The sequence below is a fragment of the Panthera tigris genome, chromosome X (assembly GCF_018350195.1).
Source record: "Panthera tigris isolate Pti1 chromosome X, P.tigris_Pti1_mat1.1, whole genome shotgun sequence".
Classification (NCBI taxonomy): Eukaryota; Metazoa; Chordata; class Mammalia; order Carnivora; family Felidae; genus Panthera; species Panthera tigris.
The window spans coordinates 66,416,040-66,441,409 of NC_056677.1; the positions used below are offsets into that span (position 1 = coordinate 66,416,040).

The following is a 25,370-nucleotide window of genomic DNA, read 5'->3' on the forward strand; positions in this document are numbered from 1 at the left end:
TTTGCCTTGTTGAGAAGGCCTTGCTGTGCCATCCTGTGGCTTGTCCTGTGGAGAAGGCGATGTTGTGCCTTGGTGGCCATGTACCACACTGTGGCTTGCCTTGCAGAGAAAGCCATGAAAAACCAGCCATTTTTAACTCATGGAAAACACTGGAAAAGTTTTACAAAATTACCCAATTCTGTAGTTGAGGACAATGACAGAAAGCAGTAAAGCTAGAAATCCATCATGATCTAAGCAAAATTCCAACACAGCTGACTTCCTAGGAAATGGTCCCCAGTTGGGTTTTATTTCAATCAGGTACTGGTTTCAGGTGGCTCCCAGTGGAGGTCTCACAACCAGAAGGGGCCAGACCAGGTATGTGGAGGGGATCCCATTAGACCAATGAGAAGGAAACTTCTCACAGGAATCTTAAGACTGGCAGCATGCTAGTAACTTAGGTGGCTGTCCCATGTCCAAAACAGACAACTTTGTATAAAGACAGGAATAAAGAGAGGGCATAAAGTTTCTGGATGTTATTACCATTCTGGCCAGGGTACTAACTTTCAGCCAAAAGGCAGGCTTTCTCCTCCCCATAGAGTAGCCATGGGCAAGAAGATTGTAGCCTGAGCAATTGACATGAAATTGTTCCAATAAGACCATACTCCTCAAAAAGGCCCCTGAAATGAGAGTAAAGGAAGAAAAGGGAAACTACTCACCCAATTTGCACCACTCAGAGTCCAGATGAAAGGACTCATAGTCCGGCATTCGGGCACAAAATATGATGAGTATTTTGGGAGGTGATGGTGGGGTTCATGGGGTTCTGAAACAATGGTCAAGAAAGAATTCTTGAGATGTCCTTGGTGGAAATATCGTGATTTTATTAAAGCACGGCGACAGGACCTGTGGACAGGAAGAGCTGACCCAGATGCTGTGGAGAGACTGGGGTTTATATATATATATATATATATATATATATATATATATATATATTTGGGAGTTGAGGAAGGTAAAGTCAAGGGGAAGTTTCCAATGAGATTTTCATACGCTAAAGAAGACTCACAAGTACTGGAGGCCTGGCTATTGTCAAACTAAGGTTGTTTTCCGCTTTAGCAAAGCATTAACATTAAGAAAGTAGGGAGTTCCCGGAGGAAAATTGTACTCTAACTGCCTCAACTATTTGTCAATGGGTTGCAGGTTATAAGGAAATTTAATTCTATCTGCTATTTCCCTCTGCTTTTGTTTCCCATATCAATTGCTATTCTTGACATGGACATGCAAAGAGAAAGAAATTAACATTTAATTCAATTGTTTGATAGATTGTTATAGTTGTATTCTATGCTCAGAATAATGAAGGTGGTTTATTGAAAACAATGTCAACCTATTTCATTCTTCAAATTTACCTTGTCTTCCATGAAACATTTTAGTTTGTCTTTAACTATTTTCTATTTCAATCCAAATTTTCACAAGATGGAATTAGACACTATAACATCTTTGGAATTATACGTTCCATTGGTGTGTTTTCTCATATGAGAAATAAATCTCATAATGTTGCCAATATGACATTTTGAAAAACCAAAATATTTTCCATTCTATATGAAGAGATTATGTTTCAAAATGTAAGGGTCAATATATTATACATACATACTTATGAATTATAGTGTTAAAAGGCATCTTTCACACTTATTTTCATGAGCACTGAGCAATACATGGAATTGTTGAATTGCTACATTGTACACTTAAAACCAATACAACACTGTATGTTAACTACTTTGGAATTTTTTAAACTACCAAATAAGTTAACAATGTCAAAACTAGAATCCTTCAAAAGCAAATGATATATTTGAGATGTTTATATTTACTAGGCTGTACCTTACTATATATAAATTTAAATTAAAAGGATAGATTGAATCTTCCTAAATTGAAATCTTTCATTTTGTCTGTGTCCTTTAGCACCATATGCTAGTAGATATAAGTGGATACAAAAAAAGCAAGTGAAGTTCTGAATATTAAGGTGAGATTTATAAAGAGTTTTCACAAAATTTGCCTCGAAAATACAACCCTTGCTACCTTCACTAAAATTTCTATTTTCAACAAACAATGCAAATTGGTTCTTGATTATATTGCTAAATGTCAACATTTATTTGAGAATCTTAGTGGAGGGGTAAATAGAATTTTAAATAAACGTTTTTCTCTTCCTTATGATCTTCTTTTCCTTTCTTCTTCTTCTGTTTTTTTTTTGTTTGTTTGTTTTTGAGTATAGTTGACACACAATGGTACATTAGTTTCAGGTTTACAACTTAGTGATTTGACAAGTTTAAACATTATGCTATTTTCACCACAAGTGCAGCTACCAGCTGTGTCATTACATTGCTATTGCAATATCATTGACTATTCCTTATGCTCTGCTTTTTATTCCCATGACTTACTCATTTCATAACTGGAGGCCTGTATCACCCTCTTTCCTTTACCCATTTTGCCAAGCACCAATGTTTATTTATTTTTTTAGATTTCATTTATGAGTGGAATCATATGGTAGTTGTCTTTCTCATCTGACTTGTTTCACTTAGCATAATACCCTCTAGGTCCATCTATAATGACTCAAATGACAAAATCTCATCCTTTTTTATGGCTGTGTAATATTGTGTATATATACCATATTTTCCTTATTCATTTGTCTATTGGTGGACACTTAGGGTTGCTTCCATGTCTTGGCTACTGTAAATAATGCTGTAATAAACATAGGGTGCATATATCTTTTTGAGTTGATGTTTTTGTTGTCCCTGGGTAAATACCCAATAGTGGAATTATTGGATCACATGATATTCCTATTCTTAAATTTTTTTAAGTTTATTTATTTATTTTGAGAGAGAGAGCGTGCATGTGCACATGCATGTGTGGGGAGGGAAGGGCAGAGAGAGGGGGACAGAGAGAGAGTCCCAAGCAGGTTCTACACTGCCAATTCAGAGCCTGACACAGGGCTGGAACTCACGAACCGTGAGATCATGACCTGACCCAACATCAAGAGTTGGATGCTTAACCAACTGAGCCACCCAGGTGCCCCTCTATTTTTGCTTTCTGAGGAATCCTCATACTGTTTTCCACAGTGGCTGTACCAATTTATATTTCCACCAACAGTGCAAAAAGGTTCTTTTTTCCCCATATCTTCACCAACACTTGTTTCTTGTCTTTTTGATTTAGCCATTCTAACAAGTGTGAGGTGATATCTTATTGTGGTTTTGAGTTGCATTTCCCTGATGATTACTGATGTTGAGTATCTTTTGATGTGTCTGTTGTCCATCTGTATCTCTCTTCCAAAAATGTTTATTCAGGACCTCTGCCCAAGTTTTGATTGGATTATTTGCTGTTTTGGTGTTGAGTTGTATGAGTTCTCTATATATTTTGGATATTAACCTGTTATCAACTACATCTTTTGCAAATATATTCTATTCAGTAGATTGTCTTCTTGTTTCCTTGATGTTTTCCTTCACTGTACAAAAGTTTTTATTTTGATGTAGTCCCAATAGTTTATTTTTCCTTTGTTTCCCTTGCCTGAGAGGACATATTTAGAAAAATTAATATCAGAAAAATTACTGCCTGTGTTCTCATGTAGGGATTCTATGCTTTCCAGGCTCACATTTAGGCCTTTAATTGATTTTTAGTTTATTTTTGTGTGTGGTGTTAGAAAGTAGTCCAATTTCATTCTTTTTTTTTTTTATTTTTTTTAATTTTTTTTATTTTTTATTTTATTTTATTTTTTTTAATATATGGAATTTACTGTCAAATTGGTTTCCATACAACACCCAGTGCTCATCCCAAAAGGTGCCCTCCTCAATACCCATCACCCACCCTGCCCTCCCTCCCACCCCCCATCAACCCTCAGTTTGTTCTCAGTTTTTAACAGTCTCTTATGCTTTGGCTCTCTCCCACTCTAACCTCTTTTTTTTTTTAATTTTTTTTTCCTTCCCCTCCCCCATGGGTTTCTGTTACGTTTCTCAGGATCCACATAAGAGTGAAACCATATGGTATCTGTCTTTCTCTGTATGGCTTATTTCACTTAGCATCACACTCTCCAGTTCCATCCATGTTGCTACAAAAGGGATACAAAATCAATGTGCAGAAATCAGTTGCATTCTTATACACCAACAATGAAGCAACAGAAAGACAAATGAAGAAACTGATCCCATTCACAATTGCACCAAGAAGCATAAAATACCTAGGAATAAATCTAACCAAAGATGTAAAAGATCTGTATGCTGAAAACTATAGAAAGCTTATGCAGGTAATTGAAGAAGATATAAAGAAATGGAAAGACATTCCCTGCTCATGGATTGGAAGAATAAATATTGTCAAAATGTCAATACTACCCAAAGCTATCTACACATTCAATGCAATCCCAATCAAAATTGCACCAGCATTCTTCTTGAAACTAGAACAAGCAATCCTAAAATTCATATGGAACCACAAAAGGCCCCGAATAGCCAAAGTAATTTTGAAGAAGAAGACCAAAGCAGGAGGCATCACAATCCCAGACTTTAGCCTCTACTACAAAGCTGTCATCATCAAGACAGCATGGTATTGGCATAAAAACAGACACATAGACCAATGGAATAGAATAGAAACCCCAGAACTAGACCCACAAACGTATGGCCAACTCATCTTTGACAAAGCAGGAAAGAACATCCAATGGAAAAAAGACAGTCTCTTTAACAAATGGTGCTGGGAGAACTGGACAGCAACATGCAGAAGGTTGAAACTAGACCACTTTCTCACACCATTCACAAAAATAAACTCAAAATGGATAAAGGACCTGAATGTGAGACAGGAAACCATCAAAACCTTAGAGGAGAAAGCAGGAAAAGACCTCTCTGACCTCAGCCGTACCAATTTCATTCTTTTACATGTAGCTGTTCAATTTTACCAGAACGATTTATTGAAAAGAATGCCTTTTCATTGTATATTTATGCTTCCTTTGTCATAGATTAATTGACCATATAAATGTGGGTTTATTTCTGGGGTCTCTATTCTGTTCTACCCATCTATGTGTCTATTTTTGTGCCAATACCACATTGCTTTGATTACTACAGCTTTGTAATAGATCTTGAACTCTGGAATTCTGATACCCCCAACTTGATTCTTTCTTGTGATTTCTTTCACTATTTTGGCCTTCTGTGGTTCCACACAAATTTCAGTATTATTTGCTCTAGTTTTGTGAAAATTGCTATTGGCATTTTGAGAGAGATTGCACTGAATGTGTAGATTCTTTGGGTAATATGGACATTTTGACAATATTAATATTTCTAATACATAAGCATGGAATATCTATTTGCTTAGATCATCATCAGTTTCTTTCATCAGTGTTTTATAATTTTCAGAGTACAGAACTTTCACCTCTTTAGTTAAGTTTATTTCTACATATTTTATTCTTTTTGGATCATTAGTAAGTGGTATTTGTTTTTAAATTTCTCTTTCTGTACAAGGGAAGAAAGGTCATGAATCATGAAGGCAGACCTAGGGAACTCAGTGACTTATTAAAATGTAATAACATTTTTATAGTATCCCAGAAATGAAGAAAGATAAAAAGGATCAGAAGGTTTATTCAAACATATTATGGCTGAAAACTTCCCTAATCTGGGGAAAGACACAGACATCAAAATACAAGAAGCACAGAGAACTCCCATTAAATTCAACAAAAGCCAATCATCATGAAGACATATCATAGTCAAATTAAAATTATGCAGTTGAGGAAATAATCCTGAAAGCAGCAATGGTAAAAAAGACTCACAAATAATATCATTTTCAATAGGGAAAAGCCAAGAGCCTTTCACATACAGTAAGGAACAAGACAAGGATGCCCACTCTCACCATTACTTTTTAATATAGAACTGGAAGTCTTAGCCTCAGCAATCAGACAACAAAAAGAAATAAAAGGCATTGAAATCAGCAAGAAAGAAGTCAAACTTACTTTTTCCAGATGACATGATACTCTATGTAGAAACCCTACAAGACTCCATCAAGAAATTGCTAGAACTAATATATAAATTCAGCAAAGTTTCAGAATATAAAATCAACCTGCAGAAATCTGTTGCATTTCTATACACCAATAATGAAGAAATAGAAAAAGAAATCAAGACAATGATTCCATTTGCAATTGCACCAAAACAATGATACCTAGGGATAAACCCAATGAAAGATGTAAAAGATCTGTACTTTGAAAAATATAGAACTGAAAAGGACACAAAAAAATGGAACAGCATTATATGCTCATGGATTAGAAGAACAAACACTGTTAAAATGTTTATACTATCCAAAGCAATCTACACATGTAATAGAAATCCTTATCAAAATACCACCATCATTTCTTGAAGAACTAGAACAAACAATCTTAAAATATGTATGGAACTACAAAAGACTCTGAATAGACAAAGCAATCCTGAAAAAGAAAAACAAAACTGGTGACATTACAACTCCAGGTTTTAAGCTATATTACAAAGCTGTAGTCATCAAGATAGTATAGTTCTGGCACAAAAACAGACACATAGATCAATGTAACAGAACAGAAAACCCAGAAATTGACCCACAAGTATATGGTCAAGTAATCTTCAAACAAACAAGAAAGAATATCCAATGGAAAAAAGACAGTATCCTTAACAAATGGTGTTGGGAAAACTGGATGGTGACATGCAAAAGAATGAAACTGGACCACCATCTTACACCATTCACAAAAATAAGTTCAAAATGGATTACAGACCTAAATGTGACACAAGAAACTATCAAAATGTTAAAGGAGAACACAAGCCATAACCTCTTTGACCTTGGCTGCAGCAAATTCTTGCTAGATACGTGGCAAAAGGCAAGGGAAACAAAGCAAACATTAACTATTGGGACTTCATCAAGATACAAAGCATTAGATAGTGAAGGAAACAATCAAGAAAACTAAAAGGTAGCTTACAAAATGCGAGAAGATATTTTCAAATGACATATTTGATGAAGGGTTAATATCCAAAATCTATAATGAACTTATCAAAGTCAACATAAAAAAAAACAATAAATCCAGTTAAGAAATGGGCAGAAGACATGAATAGACATTTTTCAAAAGAAGACATCAAGCTGACTAACAGACACATGATAATATCCTCAAAATCGCTCATCATCAGGGAAATACAAATCAAAACCGCCATGAGATGCCACCTCACACCTGTTAGAATGGCTAAAATCAACAATACAAGAAACAACAGGTGTAGGCAAGGATGCAGAGAAAGGGGAACTCTCTTACACTGTTGTTGGGAATGAAAACTGGTGCCACCACTCTGGAACAGTATGGAGGTTCCTCAAAAAACTAAAAATAACACTACCCTATGATCCATCAATTGCACTATTAGGTATTTACCCTTAAAAATACAGGTTTGAAGTGGTACATGAACCCCAATGTTTATAGCACCATTATCATCAATAGCCAAACTATGGAGAAAGCCCAAATATCCATCAACAGATAAAGGAATAAAGAAAATGTGGTACACATTTATAATGGAATATTACTCAGCCATCAAAAAGAATGAAATCTTGATTGCAATTGCATTGAATGTGTAGATTGCTTTGGGTAGTATTGACATTCTAACAATATTTATTCTTCCAATCCATGAGCGTGGAATGTTTTTCCATGTCTTTGTATCCTCTTCAATTTCCTTCATAAGCTTTCTATAGTTTTCAGCATACAGATCTTTTACATTTTTGGTTAGCTTTATTCCTAGGTATTTTATGATTCTTGGTGCAATTGTGAATGGGATCAGTTTCTTTATTTGTCTTTCTGTTGCTTCATTGTTAGTGTATAAGAATGCAGCTGATTTCTGAGAAAGACAGATACCATATGTTTTCACTCTTATGTGGATCCTGAGAAACTTAACAGAAGACCATGGGGGAGGGGAAGGAAAAATTAAAATTAGGGAGAGAGCCAAACCATAAGAGACTCTTAAAAACTGAGAATAAACTGAGGGTTGATGGAGGGTGGGAGGGAGGGGAAAGTGGGTGATGGGCATTGAAGAAGACACCTGTTGGGATGAGCACTGGGTGTTGTATGGAAACCAATTTGACAATAAATTTCATATTAAAAAAGAATGAAATCTTGCCATTTGCAATGATGGGGATGGAGCTAGAAGGTATTATGCTAAGCGAGATAAGTCAACAGAATAAGACAAATACCATATGACATCACTCATATGTGTGTAATTTAAGAAACAAATCATGAATATATGGGAAGTGGGGGAGTGGGGAAGAGGAAACACAGAAACAAACCACAGGAAACTCTTAACAGAGAAGAAACTGAGCATTTAGGGAGTTAGGTGGGTGGGAAATGGGCTTAGGTAGATGATGGGTATTAAGGAGGGCACTTGTGATGAGCACTGGGTGTTGTATGTAATGAGTCCCTGAATTCTACCCCTAAAACAAATATTTTACGATGTTGGCTAACTAAAATTAAAAAAAATTGTTGTGAAGCATAAAAAAACAAATGCAAAGAAAATTAATCTTTCTGTGACTTTGTTATTAGTGTATACAAACACTACTGATATCTGGGTATTCATTTTGTATCCTGACAGTTTACTGAATTCATTTATTTTAGTAGTTTTTTGGTGGTGTCCTTAGAATTTTCTATGTATATTATTATGTCATTTGCAAATAGTGATAGTTTAAATTCTTCTCTACCAATGTGGATGTCATTTATTTTTCTTGTCTGAATACTGTGTCTAGGACTTCCACTACTCTATTGAAAAGAAGTGGCAAAAGTAGACATCCTTGTCTTGTTCCTGACTTTAGAGGGAAAGTTCTCAGTCTTTCACCATTGAGCTTGAGGTTAGTTGTGGGGTTTTGATATATGGCCTTTGATATCTTAAGGTGTATTAGCTCTAACTCCATTTTATTGAGAGTTTTTTTTTTTATTATGAATGTATGTTGAATCTTGTCAAATGCTTTCTCTGTATCTATTGTCATGACTGTATGATTCTTATCCTTTGTTTTGTTGGTATGGTATATAATGTTGATTACTTTGCAAATATTGAACCATTCATGTATTGTGGGAATAAATCCCACTTAATCGTGGTGAATGGTCTTTTTAATGTATTGTTCTTTGTCACTTGCCAATATTTTGCTGAGGTATTTTGCATCTATGCCCATCAGGGATACTGGCTATAGGTTTTTTTTTTTTTTTTTTTTTTTTTTTTTTTTTGTGGTGTCTGTCTGGTTTTGGTATTATACTAATTATAGCCTTGTAAATTGTATTTGGATGTATTCCTTATGTTTTTTTGAATAGTTGGAGGAGAATAGGTATTAATTTTTCTTTAAATGTCTGGTATAATTCACTTGTGAATCCATTTGTTCCTGGTCTTTTGTTTTTTGGTAGTTTTTTGATTACCAATTCAATTTTATTACTTGTAATCAGACTGTTCAGACTTTCTTTTTTTTCCCTAGTTCAGTTTTAGAAGATTGCATGTTTCTAGAAAATAATCCATTTCTTCTAGGTTGACCTGTTTGTTGGCATACATTTGTTCATAGTATTCTCTTATAATCCTTTGTATTTCTGTGCTGATAATTGTTACTTTTTTCTCATTTGTGATTTTATTTATTTGGGTTCTTTCTCTTTTTTTTCTTGATGAGTCTGGCTAAACATTTGCCCATTTTGTTTATCTTTTCATAAAACCAGTTCTTGGTTTTATTGACTTTTTTTCTTTTATATTCTCTTTGTTATTTATTTCTGCTTTGATCTGTATTATTTCCTTTCTTCTACTTACCTTAGGCTTTTTTTGTTCTTTGTATTCTTGTTCCTAAGGCCTAAGGTTAGATTGTTTATTTCAGTTTTTTCTTGTTTCTTGAAGTAGTCCTGTTTGAATTTCTTTTCCTGTGTCTCAGAGATTTTGGACCATTGTGTTTTCACTTTTCATTTGTTTACATGTAATCTTTTATTTCTTCTTTGACAGCTTCATTGACCCACTGGTTGTTTATAATGTTGTTCAGTCTCCACATGTTTTACTTTTTCCAATTTTTTTCTTATGATTTATTTTTGGTTTCACCCAATTATGGTCAGAAAAGATACATGGTATGATTTCAATTTTTTTAAAATTTATTGAGGCTTGTTTTATGGCCTAATATATGATCTATTCTGAAGAATGTTCCATGTGCACTTGAAAAGACTATTTATTCCTTTGTTGTTGTTGTTTTATTGTATTTTGGGTGGAATGTTTTGTACATATCTGTTATGTCCATCAGGTTTAATGTGGAAACAGAATTTTGGAACAGATTATTTACTTGCTTTGGAAAGTATAAATTCAGAGAATTTTGTGGAGCCAGGTTACACATCACATATTCCATTCATTTAGGAAAAGGAAAAAGGAAAGCTCACATTGATTTTGTTACCCTGATGTGGATGGTGAAAATAAAGAAAGAGTGACATTGACTGCATTTTTCCATGTAAAATAAATATTTCTTTTCTTTTGAAGAATTCCAGTAAAACTGATTAATAGTTATTCACATTTTATTAATTTGAGCCTTCAGGTCTTCTGCCCTCACCTCACCAACCTCATCCCTGAATATTATCAGCTGTCTCTTATTTAACAAAAGTTTGAGTTCCTACCTAAACATTAACCATATTGTTAATATAAATACTATCTGAGCATAATTACCTTTAAACATCTCCATTGATATATAATCCACATACAGCAAATTCACCCATTTAAAGTGTACAATTCAACGGTTTTTAGTATATTCTTAACCTTGCACAGCCATCACTATAACTTAAGTTTCGAACATTTTTTCACACAACAAATAAACCCTGTATGCATTAGCAGTCACTGCCAATCTCCCACTCCCTCCACCTTATGCAACCACTAATCTATTTTATCTATCTATGCATTTAATTATTTTGAACATTTATATAAATAGAATCACAAAATATGTGGTCTTTTGTCACTGGCTGCATCTAAGTACCATGCTTTTGAGATTCATCATGTTGCAGTTTGCATTAGTACTTCATTTTTTTATTGTCAAATAATATCCATTGTATGGATATAACTACATTTTGTTTAACCTTTAATCAGTTGATAGACACTTGGGTTTTTTCCACTTTTTGGCTATTATGCATAATGAATATTTGTGATATATTTTTTTGTTTGAGCACCTATTTTTAGTTCTTTTGTATATGTATACATATATATGTATATATACATATACATATATGTGCATATGTTATATATACATATATGTGCATATATGTATATATATGTGCATATATGTCATATGACTGGAGGGATTTAAGACAGCAGAGTAGTATAGGGACCCTGAGTTTGTCTTATCCCTGAAACACAACTATATCAGCATTAAACTATTTTGGACACCTAGGAAATTCATCTGAACATTAATGCAATAATCTGCATAATTTGAGTCAGAGATCTTGGCAGGTACGTGATGCAGAGAGATAAAGGCGGGGGGAGTGAAGAGCAGCAGTGCCACTGTGGTTAGGGAGCTATTTTTGCAGAGAGGGGACAGAGAGAGAAAGAGAAAGGCGAAGACAGTGCAATGCTTTGGGACTGCACAAGAAAAGCACTCCCCCTGAAAGTAGCTGCAGAGAAAGAGAGAGAGAAAGACTGAAAACACTCACAGAAGACACGAAATCTGTTCCCCAAAATCATGGGCAAGGAAAAGCGAGAGGATTTCAATACCACCAGTTTTATATAAATAGTGAAGCACAAGGAGAGTCTGAGGTTTCAGAGCTCAGTGCCTATCAGTATTCTGGCAAGGAAGCAAGATGATTCCCCAGGAGCAGGCAGTACAGTCTGAGGGGTCCATGTGCCACACAGGGAGAAGCAGTTCTCCTGCTTGCAGTGCATTTAGTAGAGGTGATACAGCCTCCCCATGGGCAAAAATCCCAGTAGACCCGAGAGCTGCCATGTTTACTGATATTGGAGCAAAGATGCCAGATGAGTGCATCAAAATCTGGCACCTGCGGTATGTTGTGATTTACCACAAACTCTATCTGCCACTATGCAATCATGCAGATGTTTTCTGGGACAAGTCAGTACCCAGTCATTGCTCAGCAAGACCCTTCTCCAGAGAATCAGGGTGAGTCCAAACTGCAGGGGTCTCTGAAATGTGGGGTTTTGAAACACAGCCCCATCTGAGATAAAATTCTAGAGGGAGGCACCTCCTGGCAGTCAGACTGCTTAAACACACAGTAAAGACAAGGAGTTGACAGAAGCCTGAGACAGGGGTAATTGATAGCACATTTGTAAAGGTAGAAATTCCCCCTCTGGAGGCTAGAGAGTGGGGTGAAGGCATTTTCACCTCTAGCACACTCACACTGATCTACCCCAGTATGCTAAGCAGGAGAACAGAGCTGTTACACTAAGCCCTGCCCACCTGTGCCCTCCAGGCACATCCCCCAGAAGATCAGCAAAAATCCTTATCACCCACTTACCACCCACTGTGGACCATAGTGTGCTGCAAAGTTGCAATTCTGGGGGAAACTGGATCTAGCTTCATTTGGGTTTCATTTTGTTTATTAATTTGTTTGTTTCTGTGCTACAGTTTTTATGTTGTGTTCTTTTTGTTTTTTTTTCTTTTCTTTTTCTTTCTTGGACACAGAAAGAGCAAATTTTTTATTCTACTTTGTTTTCTTTATTTTATTATATTCTATTTTATTATTTAAATTTGTTTTTAATTTTTAATTTTTTTAAGTTTTTTTTTTATTTCTTTTCTGTTTTTTCTCTTTTCTATAAAGCTTCTCCCAACAAGAAGACTGAAACACACCTAGGATTTAACTGCCTTTATTTGACTTTTGGTTTTTTTTTCGTTTTCAATTTTTATGTTTAATTTTATTTTACTATTTTTTTCTTCCTCCAAAATGAAAAGATTGAAAAATTCACCTCCCCAATGAAGAACAGAAAGAAATGACAATGAAAAGATGCAGAAATTCAACTCCCCAAAAAAGAAAAGAAAGAAATGACAACTAGGGATTTGATCAACACAGATACAAGTAAGATGTCTGAACTAGAAATTTAAAATCACGAATACAAGGATAGTAATTGGGATTGAAAAAAGCATAGAAGACACCAGAGAATCCCTTTCTGAAGAGATAAAAGAACTAAAGTCTAGTCAGGCCAATTTATAAAATGCTATATCCGAGATGAAATCTCAAATGGATGCCATGATGGTGAAGATGGATGAACTATAGCAGGGAATCAATGATATAGAAGATAAAATTATGGAGAATAGTGAAGATGGAAAAAAAAGAAATGTCTTAAATACACAACCCAACTTTACACCAAAGGGATCTGGAAAAAGAACAGCAAATAAACACCAAAACCAGGAGAAGAAGGGAAATCATAAAGATTAGAGCAGAAATAAATGATATTAAAAAAAAACAACAGTAGAACAAATCAATGAAAGCAGGAGCTGGTGTTTTAAATTTTTTTTTAATGCTTATTTATTTTTGATACAGAGACAGAGCATGAACAGGGGAGGGGCAAAGAGAGAGGGAGACACAGAATCTGAAGCAGGCTTTAAGCTCCAAGGGGTCAGCACAGAGCCCAGTGTAGGGCTCAAACTCACAAACTGTGAGATCATGACCTTAGCCGAAGTCGGATGCTTAACTGACTGAGTCACCCGGGCGCCCAGGAGCTGGTGTTTTAAAGAATTAACAAATTTGAGAAACCCTTATCCAGATTTCTCAAAATGAAAAAGGGAAGAACCCAAATAAATAAAATCATGAATGAAAGAGGAGAGATTACAACCAACACAATGGAAATACAAAGAATTATGAGACTATTATGAACAATTATATACCAACAAATTGGTCAATTGGGAAGCAATGGATAAATTCCTAGAAGCATATAAACTACCAAAACTGAAACAAGAAGAAATAAAAAAAAAATATGAACAGACTCATAACCAGTAAAGAAGTTGAATCAGTAATCAAAAATCTCCCAACAAACAAGAGTCCAGGGTCAGATGGCTTCCAAGGGGAATTCTACCAAACATTTAAAGAATTCTTTTGAAGCTGTTACAAGAAATATGAATGGAAGGAAAATTTCCAAACTCTTTCTATAAAGCTAGGATTACCTTGATTCAAAACCAGACTATGAACCCCCTAAAAAGGAGAATTACAGACCAATTTCCCTAATAAACATAGATGCAAAAATTCTCAACAAGATACTAGCAAATTGAATTTAACAATACATTAAAAGAATTATTCACCAAGATCAAGTGGGATTTATTCCTTAGCTGCAGGGTTGTTCAATATCCACAAATCAATCAACATGATATACCACATTAATAAAAAAAGAAAGACCACACGATCCTTTCAATAGATGCATGAAAAGCATTTGACACCATACAGCATCCTTTCTTGATAAAAACTTTCTTGAGATGTCCACTCTCACCATTGTTGTTCAACATAGTGTTGGAATCCTCAGCAATCAGACAAGAAAAAGAAATAAAAGACATCAAAATCAGCAAGGAAGAAGACAAGCTTTCACTCTTCACAGACAACATGATGTTACACATGGAAAGCCCAAAGATTCCACCAAAAACCTAATAGAATGGATAGATGAATTATGCAACATTGGAGGATATAAAATCAATGTACAGAAATTGGTTGCATTCTTATGCACCAATAATGAAGTAGCAGAAAGATAAATCAAGGAATCAATCCTATTTACCATTGCACCCAAAACCATAAAATTCCTAGGAATAAACCTAACCAAAGTGGTAAAAGATCTGTATGATGAAAACTATAGTAATCTTATGAAATAAATTGAGGAAGACACAAAGAAATGGAAAAACATTCCACGTTCATGGATTGGAAGAACTGATACTGTCAAAATGTCTATACTACCCAAAGCAATCAACACGTTCAATGTAATCCCTATCAAAAAGGCACCAGAATTTTTCACAGAGATAGGACAAACAATTCTAAAATTTGAATGGGATTAGAAAAGACTCAGAATAGCCAAAGTAATATTGAAAAAGAAAATCAAAGTAGGAGGCATCACAATTCTAGACTTTAAGTTATATTACAAAGCTGTAGTAATCAAAACAGTGAGGTACTGACACAAAAACAGACATGTTCATCAATGGAGCAGAATAGAAAACCCAGAAATGGATCCACAACTTTATGGTCTATTCTTCAACAAGGCAGAAAACAATATGCAATGGGAAAAAAGACAGTCTCTTCTACAAATGCTCTTGGGAGAACTGGACAGTGACCTGCAGAATAATGAAACTGGACCACCCTCTTAGACCATACACAAAAATAAATTGAAAATGGATGAAAGACCTAAATGTGAGACAGAAAACCATCAAAATCCTAGAGGAGAACACAGGCAGAAACCTCTTTGACCTTGGCCATGGCACCTTTCTACTATAGATGTCTCCAGACACTGGGGAAATAAAAGCAAAAATGAACTATTGGGACCTCATTAAGATAAAAAACTTCTGCACAATGAAGGAAACAATCAACAAAAGTAAAAGGTAACCTATGTAATAGGCAAAGATATTCACAAGTGACATATCAGATAAAAAGCTAATATTCAAAATCTATAAAGATCTTGTCAAAGTCAACACCCAAAAAACAAATAACCCAGTTAAGAAATGGACAAAGACATGAAGGGTCACTTTTCCAAAGAAGACATACAAATGGCTAACAGATACATGAAAAACTGGTCAACATCACTCATCATCAGGGAAATTAAAATCAAAACCAAAATGAAATACCACATCACACCCATAAAAATAGCTAAAATTAACAACTCAGGAAACAACAGATGTTGTTGAGGATGTGGAGAAAGGGGAAACTTCTTACACTTTTGGTGGGAATATAAACTGCTGCATCCATTCTGGACAAAGTGTGGAGGTTCCTCAGAAAATTAAAGAAAGAACTACCAGCAATTTTACTGCTAGGTATTTATCCAAAGGATACAAAAATACTCAAAGGAGCACATACACCTCAATATTTATAGCAGCACTATTAACAATGGCCAAATTATGAAAAGAGCCCAAATGTCCATTGACTAAAGAATGAATAAAGAAGATGTATACATATAATATGGAATATTACTGTCATCAAAAAGAATGAAATCTTTTTGAAATCAGAAATTTTGCCAGTTGCAATGACATAAATGGAACTAGAGTGCTTTATGCTAAGTGAAATAAGCCAGTTAGAGAAAGAAAAATACCATATTGTTTCTCTCATATGTGGAATTTAAGAAACAAAGTAGATGAACATAGGGGAAGGGAAGGAAAAATAAAATAAGATAAAAATAGAGAGGAAGGTAAATCATAAGAGACTCTTAACTACAGAGAACAAACAGAAGGTTGCTGAAGGGGAGGTGGGGGGGTGGGCCAAATGGGTGATAGGCATTAAGGAGTGCACTTGTTGAGATGAGCACTGTGTGTTATATGTAAATGATGAAACACTAAATTCTATTCCTGAAAACAATACTACATTATATGTTAACTAACTTGAATTTAAATAAAATCTTGGAAGAAAAAAAATTGAAGGTGAAGGATGAAACCATTTAAGTGTTGATTTGGAATTATTACACAGAAAAACCTTGGTTTTTGAGCATAATTCATTCTGAAAACATGCTTGTAATCAAAAGCACTTGTATAGAAAGCAAATTTCAACAACTGTTGGCTCAGTTGTGATCATGTGGCATTCGGCATCACGTACTACTTGCATTGCAACATTACTCATTTATCAAGTTAAAATTTATTAGAAATGTTTTCTCTCCTTGCAGAACACTCACAGAACAAGTTACTTGCAATCCAAGATTCTATTGTATTTGTTTTTTCAGGAACTAACTGGGTTACATATATAACTGAAACTTGGCCATGATTTCATTTTCCTTTAAAGTTCTTATGAGAATATGTCAGATATTTTCTATTCTGAGACTTTTCTAGGAAAACCTTTTTGTTTTTATGGTAATGAATATATTCCTTTAAAACTTTCTTTGAAAAACTAAAGTGTATTTTTTACATTTTTACTGTCAGTTTTAAATTGTGTTCACATGTGTTCAACAGTTAATTTAGTATGAATTTCTTCAATTAAAGCAGTATAATTTAAAACAGAAAATTTATATTTTTATTTGTATGAAAAGTATAGTACATTTTATACTCGTGATGCTTATGAATCGTAGTTACTATATTTGACATTATTTTCTAGTTACTATTCATTATTTCATGTGAACTACACACATTTGATCCCCTGTTACATCCAATGCCACATTATTTATTTATTTATTTTTTTAATGTTTTTTTTTTAACGTTTATTTATTTTTGAGACAGAGAGAGACAGAGCATGAACGGGGGAGGGTCAGAGAGAGAGAGACACAGAATCTGAAACAGGCTCCAGGCTCTGAGCTGTCAGCACAGAGCCCGACGCTGGGCTCGAACGCATGGACCCTGAGATTATAACCTGAGCTGAAGTTGGCCGCTTAACCGACTCAGCCACCCAGGCGCCCCCCAATGCCACATTTATCACAGTTTGGTATGTATCCACTGGAAGACATATTTTTTTCTGCATAAAACCACACACACCAAATATCAAATATATAACTTTGCTAAAATTATATTATGAATTAATCAGTTTGCAAAAGGAAAAAGGTATTAAACTCATTTGTACAGTCAAATAAACAAAGAGAAGTTTGATCTTGATAAATGTTTAACAATGTTTTTTACACATCTTTGTAAAATGTTCACTATGTAACAAAGAAATGATTGTAAAGCAAAATTGAAATTGTAAAAGCCCCCATGTTAGTGATTGCAAATGAATCTAGATATCAATTAACCTTATGAAGCTCTCATATTTTTTTTAATTAAAAGTAACCAATGTATATGGAAGTATATGCAGATCTACCTTGGTAAACATATTTTGTATCATCACTGCACATTCATTCCATCTTCAGGAATTTCAGAATCTCTTTGTTCTCCTTTGCCTTATGAAACATTTCAAAATCCTAAAAGGAATTAAAATTAACTTGTAACATCAATGCTGATAATTTCACTTATGAAACAATTAAATTCAAGTGTCAAGGTCAGTTTGCTAATTATCTTGCCTGGGCCTTTGCAAATGTCTACCAGCTAAGTTAGTTAAAAGAATTTCCCCAAGGTATCACTTATTTCATCCTATAACGTATGGTGAAAAATACTGTGTATCTCCAAACAAGCTGCATGATATACTTTCCTTTTATGATATTTTTCATAATGAAGTACACATTGCCTTATCTTCAGGAACACAATTAAGTTATTATGTAAATGAAAAAAATCTCACCCTCACAGTCCGTAAATGTATTGTTTCCCCATTTAAATGATCTTAAAATATGAAATAAAAATAAAATAAAAATGGAAATTTACTCTTACCCCACAATATTCTTGGCCATTGAATATCTGAGGTGGCAGAGCCCTAGGGGTAGAAACTTTAGTCCTCATTTCCTGAAGTATTTTCAAACTCACAGAAATATCTATTAATTCATATTTTATTTTGTAAGTATCTAAAATTCTGGTAACTTCTTCCTGTCTCTGCTTCACCTAGATAGACAAAGATATAAAGAGATGGAAAGATGTTAATCAACTGGCCCCAATGTTTTATGTTTTATTTTTATTTTCCCTATCCATTATGCTATGGTAGGGTAATAGCTTTTAATGGTGTGATTTTTTTGAGCAGCAAAATTAGGTAATTTTATTGTGATAAACACATACACATACACACATATATAGTATATATGTTTAATATGTATATGAAGAAATACAGTAAGGTGTCAGTGGGAGTTAAAAATGTCTAATGGGGTATAAATATTTACCATATTGATTTCAAACTGCATATGAAATGGTATGAGCATTCTGCTAACAGTTGAAGCACACATTTCAGCTCATCGCTGCATTAATTTATGCTAATAGCTATGGTAGCCCTGTGTAGGAAATGAATAGGATACCAGGTTTTTACATTTAAAAGAACAAACTGCATGTTCTTAACAATAATCGGAGACTATGCCTAAGTGAGGAGATAAAATCTACAGAATGAGAAAATAAATCAGAGGATTAAGATTTACAAAAACTGTGAGTGAATAAAAGTGATCAGTTCTTGCTATGTCCTCCTATATGAACTTTACATATCTGTTATCTGTTATAAAAGGCTGTATATCCACCCCCATTGTCTTTTCCCCTGAAACATTACTACCAAAGTATAATTGTAATAATTGGTTATCTTTTAAACATAGTGTAGGGGCACCTGGGTGGCTCGGTTAAGCGTTTGACTTTGGCTCAGGTCATGATCTTGCGGTTCATGAGTTCAAGCCCCATGTCAGGCTCTGTGCTGACAGCTCAGATCCTGGACCCTGCTTCAGATTCTGTGTCTCCCTCTCTCTCTGCCCCTCCCCTGCTCATGCTCTGTCTGTCTGTCTCTCTCAAATATAAAATAAAATATAAAAAAAATTAAATAGTTTATAAGTACATTTTTTGTTAATAACTGTAACATAAATGTTAAAATTTGAGTTTTCTACATTTTCACATGACAATCTTGGGCAATTTTGCCACATAAAATCTGTGATGCCAGAATAAGAAAACATATGTAAAATCAATTTGACAAGTACAAACCCCAGTTTATTCAATTATGACTTCTGTGAAAGTGGATGGCAGAAGGTTTTTTGTTTGATGACTTAAAAATATAATCCAGTCAGGCTTAGAAAACCTTGTCTATTTCCAACTGATAGTGGAGAAGTTTCTGAAATTCCATCATGCAACATTTCTACTTTCTGAGGCTCATTAGTCTTCGAAATTGCAAAAGCATGATTCATGTGACTTAAGTCACATTTTTATAGTGTTTTTTTCAAAACTCTTTTTAGAGGAACCACATTATGAAAACAGTTGTTTAGACTAGTGCTAATCTGAGTGTGATTTATAAGACCAGCATCATCAGCCTTATCCCACCCCAAAACTATAGAATTTGGGAATGGTTCTCAGGAATGTTTTAACAAGCCCTCCAGATGATTTTTATGTTACAGTTTGAGAGACACAGACCAACAGTTGGGTGAATCTTCTGCTGCATCCATTATGGTCCTTAATGATTTCAAATCATTCCCTCTTATAGAATCTTAGTACCATATCCAATAACATAAATTACAATGTTAAAAATAGTCAAAAGGTCCATAATTTTCGTTTTAAAACTGCTTCTTGTTATTGTTGTTTCTTAGTACCCAGGTGAAATCCTTAGTTGTTCAGGCTTTATGCAGAAGCAATGCACTATTTCTAGGCTGAGATAAAATCTCATTGCTCCTTGCATCTATCATGGTGCCTAACACACCGAAGGAGTGTGATGAATGTTTGTTGGCCATTTATAATCCATTCTAAATTCTTCAGTTTTCATGCTTTTCCAAAAACTTTGCAGAATGAGGTTCTTAGACATATAACATTCCTTGTATAGCTGAGCTGTGATAACCATTAGCCAGCCACATGTGACTATTGAGAACTTGAAGTGTGGCTAGTCCAAAATGAAATGTTCTGTAAGTACAAAATACATACTGGATTTTGAGGACTTAATATGGAAATACATAACACCTCTTTTTAAATATTGGTTATATGTTGCAATGATAACATTTTGTAAATTTTGTGTTAAATAAAATATATTAAAATCAATCTCAACTCTTTTTTTAAGTCATTACTAGAAAATTTTAAATTACACATGTGGCTCACAATATATTGTTGTTTGAAACCACCGTTCTACAATATTTCCTACAACATGGTCAAAATAGTTCATCTAAACTGTAACCTAAGACATGTCTGATCTATGCAAATACATATTCTTAGAAATTAAGTTTGTCTTTTTGAGGTTATCCAATCTTCTCTGAGGATTTTGGCCATTTACTCACTGGCATTTTCCCTCTCCTATCCTAAACAGTGTTCTTTAGCTCTTCCATCTCCCATCCTAAACATCCTAAAGAAAAAGGTTCTTTATCTCTTCCACTTGAAACATATGCAAAATTACTGGAAATACTAAAGTTGGCTGAACTCAGGACCCAGAAACCTCTCAAAGCAGTCAGTTCTTAGAGCACAACCAGGGTGAGGGCAATAACCACATTCTCTGTTGTCCACTGCACCTCCCATTCCTGAAAACCTAGAGAGGAAGGAGCTGACAAGAAGACAAGAAGGAGATGGTAATGCCCTAGCACAATCCTGAAGTCCCCAACTAGAATGTCTTCACTCTAGTCTTTTTTGCCTGCTAAGGCTCTTTTCTTTCCACTCACCTCTCTAGACCCTGACACGCTGGTGTAATAGACTTTAATGGAGCTCATTGTTTCCACTTAAAGGCTACTTTGCAGAAGTAACCCAGAGTCAGTCACTTCATTACCGCCTAAGGCTGAGCTAATACAAGTCCCAAAACCTGGCTGTGCCTTTTCTCAGACTGTTGCTAAGAGCCTTGGCCTGTACACTCCGGATTGGTTGGGGAAGTAGTGCCCTTGTGACGCAGGAACACTGGAGCGTCGTGACTGCCAGCCTGGGGGAGAGGGCATGAACTCTGGGGTGATAAACTTCTGTTAAGGCCTCTTTTCTCCCTTCATCGGCCGGGGAGGCACAGGGGAGGACTGGATGGAAGAATTAGTGGACTCTGTATTCCTGCTACTCATTCTCCCATCTCCCTGCTTGGGGATGGTGGTAAACATGAGCTGTTTTGTCTGGCAACCACAGCCGCAAATGAAGGGCTGAGACACCTGAGGGAGAAAATGATCAAAATACAATGTTATAGCAAATAAAGAGATATATTAAAACTTGTATTCCTTAAATTTGTAGTGACAGAGCAAGTGGCGCCAATGCTTACTTGGACAGGAAGGGACGGGACCACCATAGCAACCTTTGATGCTTTTTTTCTTAGCTTGGGGAGGTGACTACTTTCCCACTCCCGTGTTCCTCCCTTCCTGAAGACAGCAAGCTTTCCTATGATTTGATCTTTTGGTTTATGTAATAGTGGGTTCAATAGTCGCTGACTCTCCTAGCACTTCCTCCCTACACCTGCTATAAAAAAATGACTTCGTGCTTTAATGTCTACTTCTTCAATACATTCGTAGCTCATTATTCTAGCCTTTATTTTCAAGTAGTTGAAGATAGTGATAATGTTTGCAGGATTTCTTTGGTTTGCCAAAATTGAGCAATGGAAATTGACAGTAAAGAACTAAAGAATTTTAGCACCAGTTTTTCTGCTAAGCAAATTTGGATTCCATGGTTCTACCACTTGATAACTATAGATCTTGAGCAAATTACTTCCTTCTGAATGTCAATTTCTCAATCATTAGTGTATAAATGTGAATAGTGACACCTACATGACAGCATCATTATCAGGATTAAATGAACTGAGTATGTAAAAGCGTTTGGCACATGGTCTGACATGTCGTTAGTTCAGAAAATTATAATTATTATTTAAAAAATAATGTTTTTTTTTTGAGAGAGAGAGAGAGACAGAGTGCAAGCAGAGGAGGGGCAGAGAAAGAGGGAGACAAAGAATCTGAAGCAGGCTTCAGGCTCTGAGCTGTCAGCGCCCCTGACATGGGGCTCTAACTCAGGAAGTGTGAGATCATGACCTGAGCAAAAGATGGATGCTTAACCACCTGAACCACCCAAGTGCCCCTATAATAATTGTTATTGGTAAGTATCTGACTGCTTGCATGATGTTTGGGAACAAGCATATCAATATGAATAAGAGGAAGCGTTTACCTTCAAGTTACTCACAGAGTGATAACTGATAAAGTAAGATAAATGCAATGTACAGAAATCTAAATCAGGCTAGGTGGGTCAAGGCAGGTATCCCTAAAGAAGTGAGAGCTAAACTGAAACCTGAATGATGTGTAGTATGCCAAGAAATTATAATAATAAAGAAGTTTTAGGTAGAAGGAACAGTCGTGAAGCAATGTGGTAATTGGAGCTTTGGGAGCAAGTGGAGGAATAGAAACTGAGGAAATAAATAGGAAAAAGCACATAGGCCTTCAGGTTTCATGTTAGATTTTGACGTATAGTCTTTTCAAGGCTGTTTCTTCTTTTATAAAAATGTGGAAAATCTTAACTTGCAAATTTACTGTGAAGATTAAATAAGTTGGAGATGTTGCCTAAGGACATCTTTCACTTATGAAGCACTCAATAAATTATATCTATTATTAATCCATGGATGATTAGACAGCTCTGAAGCATTTAGCTCTTCGTGTGAAAGGTGGATCAATCTAGAATATAAAGTGGACTTAAAAGGGGGAAAGACTGGAAGCACTTGCAGCAATACAAAAATAAAATGACAATAGTGAAAGGGAAAGATATTTAGGACAGGGGACTGCTAGAATTTGGATATAAGAGAAAGAGGCAAAGGAGATGGATATAACCAATGAAGGAGTGTAGGTTAGGAACAATTTGAGATCTACATTTTCTTTTGATATTTCTTTGTGATAGCAGTGATATAAAATCTAATTTTTTTATTGTTTTCATTATCTTTCTGGTGTGAGATTGTGACTTATTTTCTCATTTTGCTGTGAGCTCTTACTTTGGTGTCAAGCTAAATTAATGCACTATTTCTTATAATAGGTTATCTTTGACAACCTAAAGTAAATTGGTTGGTATGACATACAAAATTTGAATTAACCTATTATATAGGATTTTTTTGATAATTATTTTGAAGTAATTATTTAAAAAAAAACTGTATTGATAATTGTAACTGAAAGTATCATCTATGTAGATGTTTGTTTATGCTTCCCTGTCTACTTGGGCAGTTTGTATCTGAGTTCAAATCATTCTCAAGAATGGGACAGAAACTTGTGGGACTGGAAAAAATATATTCTAAGGAAATTTGTATACTTTTTCTTGACCTTTTATATATGTGACTATTTATTTATTTAATTACTTATTTTTTACTTGCAGCAAGAATTACTATCAAAGTCCACTCATTGGCGCAAAGACCCTTGTGGTGTTACCAAAAGACTTGCCCCTGTAATTCTGAGTTCATCAGCTAGCCAGTGGCCTCAACTCCAAGCTCTAACAATGTGCATGACTTATTGATCATACAAATAATACATGAATTCATGTACATTTTATAAGTCAAACCACATAGAAATATAGAGAGTAAAAATTAAAATTACACTATCACCTTCTTTTTAAAATCCTCCTCCCAGAGGAAACCACTATTAACAGTTTGATTTGTATCATTTTTCACAAACATGATGACATTTATTAAGTCAGTTATAAGGGATAAAAAGTCACTTATAACATGAAAGTTAAGTACACAGTCTACTTTTTAAAAAAATATGGAATGCTTCATCAGTTTGCATGTCATCCTTGCACAAAGGCCATGCTAATGTTTTCTGTTTTGTTCTGATTTTAGTATATGCACCGCCAAAGTGAGCATTATTACACAGGCTTTGAAGTGAGGCTTCTTGGGTTCAATCCCAGACTCTACCACTTACAACTGTGTAATATAGTGCATCCTATATAACTTCTCTGTGCCTCCATTTTCTCATGGGTGAAATGGAAATTATAATATCTGTTTTATAGAGATATTATGAGGGTTATACTACTTAGTGTATGTGAAGTATTAGAAAAATGCCCGGCACATATACATGATGGAATCATATTGTATACGCTGTTCTGCAACTTCCATTCCATTAGTACAGATAAAGGCAATACAGTGTACTGATTAAGTAAGTGGATTCTAAATCCAATTGCCTGGTGCAAATACTAGTTCTACCATTTACTATGTTTGTGAACTTCAACAAGTATATAAACTTTTTCTGTCTTTGTTTCCTTTGTAAAATTCAAATAAGAGCTTCTGTATTTTTAAGTTTTATTTGAATTCCAGTTAGTTAACATAAAGTGTAATATTAGGTTCCAGTGTACAATGTAGTGATTGTACTTCATCACTTCCACACAACACCCAGTGCTCATCACAACAAGTACACGCCTTAATCATCATCACCTATTTAACACATCCTCCCATGCACCTCCATTCTGGTAACCCTCATTTTGTTCTCTATAATTAAGAATCTGTTTCTTGGTTTGCCTCTTTTTTTTTGTCCCTTTGCTTATTCATTTTGCTTCTTAAATTCCATATATGAATGAAATCATGGTATTTGTCTTTGACTGACTTATTTCACTCAGCATAATACTCTCTAGCTCCATCCATGTCATTCCAAAAGGCAAGATTTAATTCTTTTGTATGGTTCTGTAATATCCCAGTGTGTGTGTGTGTGTGTCTGTGTGTGTGTGTAACAGCACTGTTATATATATAATATAATATAATATAATATAATATATAATATAATATAAAATATAATTTTATATTATATATAACACATCTTCTTTATCCATTCATCAGCTAGTGGATATTTGGG

At 34.8% G+C, this 25,370-nt stretch overlaps 1 protein-coding gene, 1 non-coding gene and 1 pseudogene across 5 annotated transcripts in view; all 3 read right to left on the reverse strand.

The window, feature by feature from the left end:
- Nucleotides 1–21,405, reverse strand: part of LOC122235329 (SH3 domain-binding glutamic acid-rich-like protein 3) — a 38,876-nt gene extending 17,471 nt beyond the window's left edge. For 3 of the 4 annotated variants that reach the window (XM_042974143.1, XM_042974144.1, XM_042974146.1), the window contains exons 1-3: nt 21,258–21,405; nt 18,379–18,546; nt 17,876–17,975 (exon numbers count right to left, since the gene is read on the reverse strand). In XM_042974143.1, the coding sequence (XP_042830077.1) occupies nt 17,910–17,975; nt 18,379–18,546; nt 21,258–21,305 (282 nt within the window). In that variant the 5' untranslated portion in view covers nt 21,306–21,405 and the 3' untranslated portion in view covers nt 17,876–17,909. Of the gene's footprint in view, nt 1–709; nt 800–17,875; nt 17,976–18,378; nt 18,547–21,257 lie in introns of those variants that run through there. The other variant, XM_042974145.1, reaches the window with a different exon arrangement.
- A 2,491-nt stretch (nt 21,406–23,896) lies between these two features.
- Nucleotides 23,897–24,033, reverse strand: LOC122235606 (annotated as a pseudogene).
- A 248-nt stretch (nt 24,034–24,281) lies between these two features.
- LOC122235566 lies at nt 24,282–24,386 on the reverse strand. Its single transcript, XR_006213619.1, has one exon. It is a non-coding gene; the product is annotated as a U6 spliceosomal RNA (small nuclear RNA).
- Between the last annotated feature and the right edge of the window lie 984 nt (nt 24,387–25,370).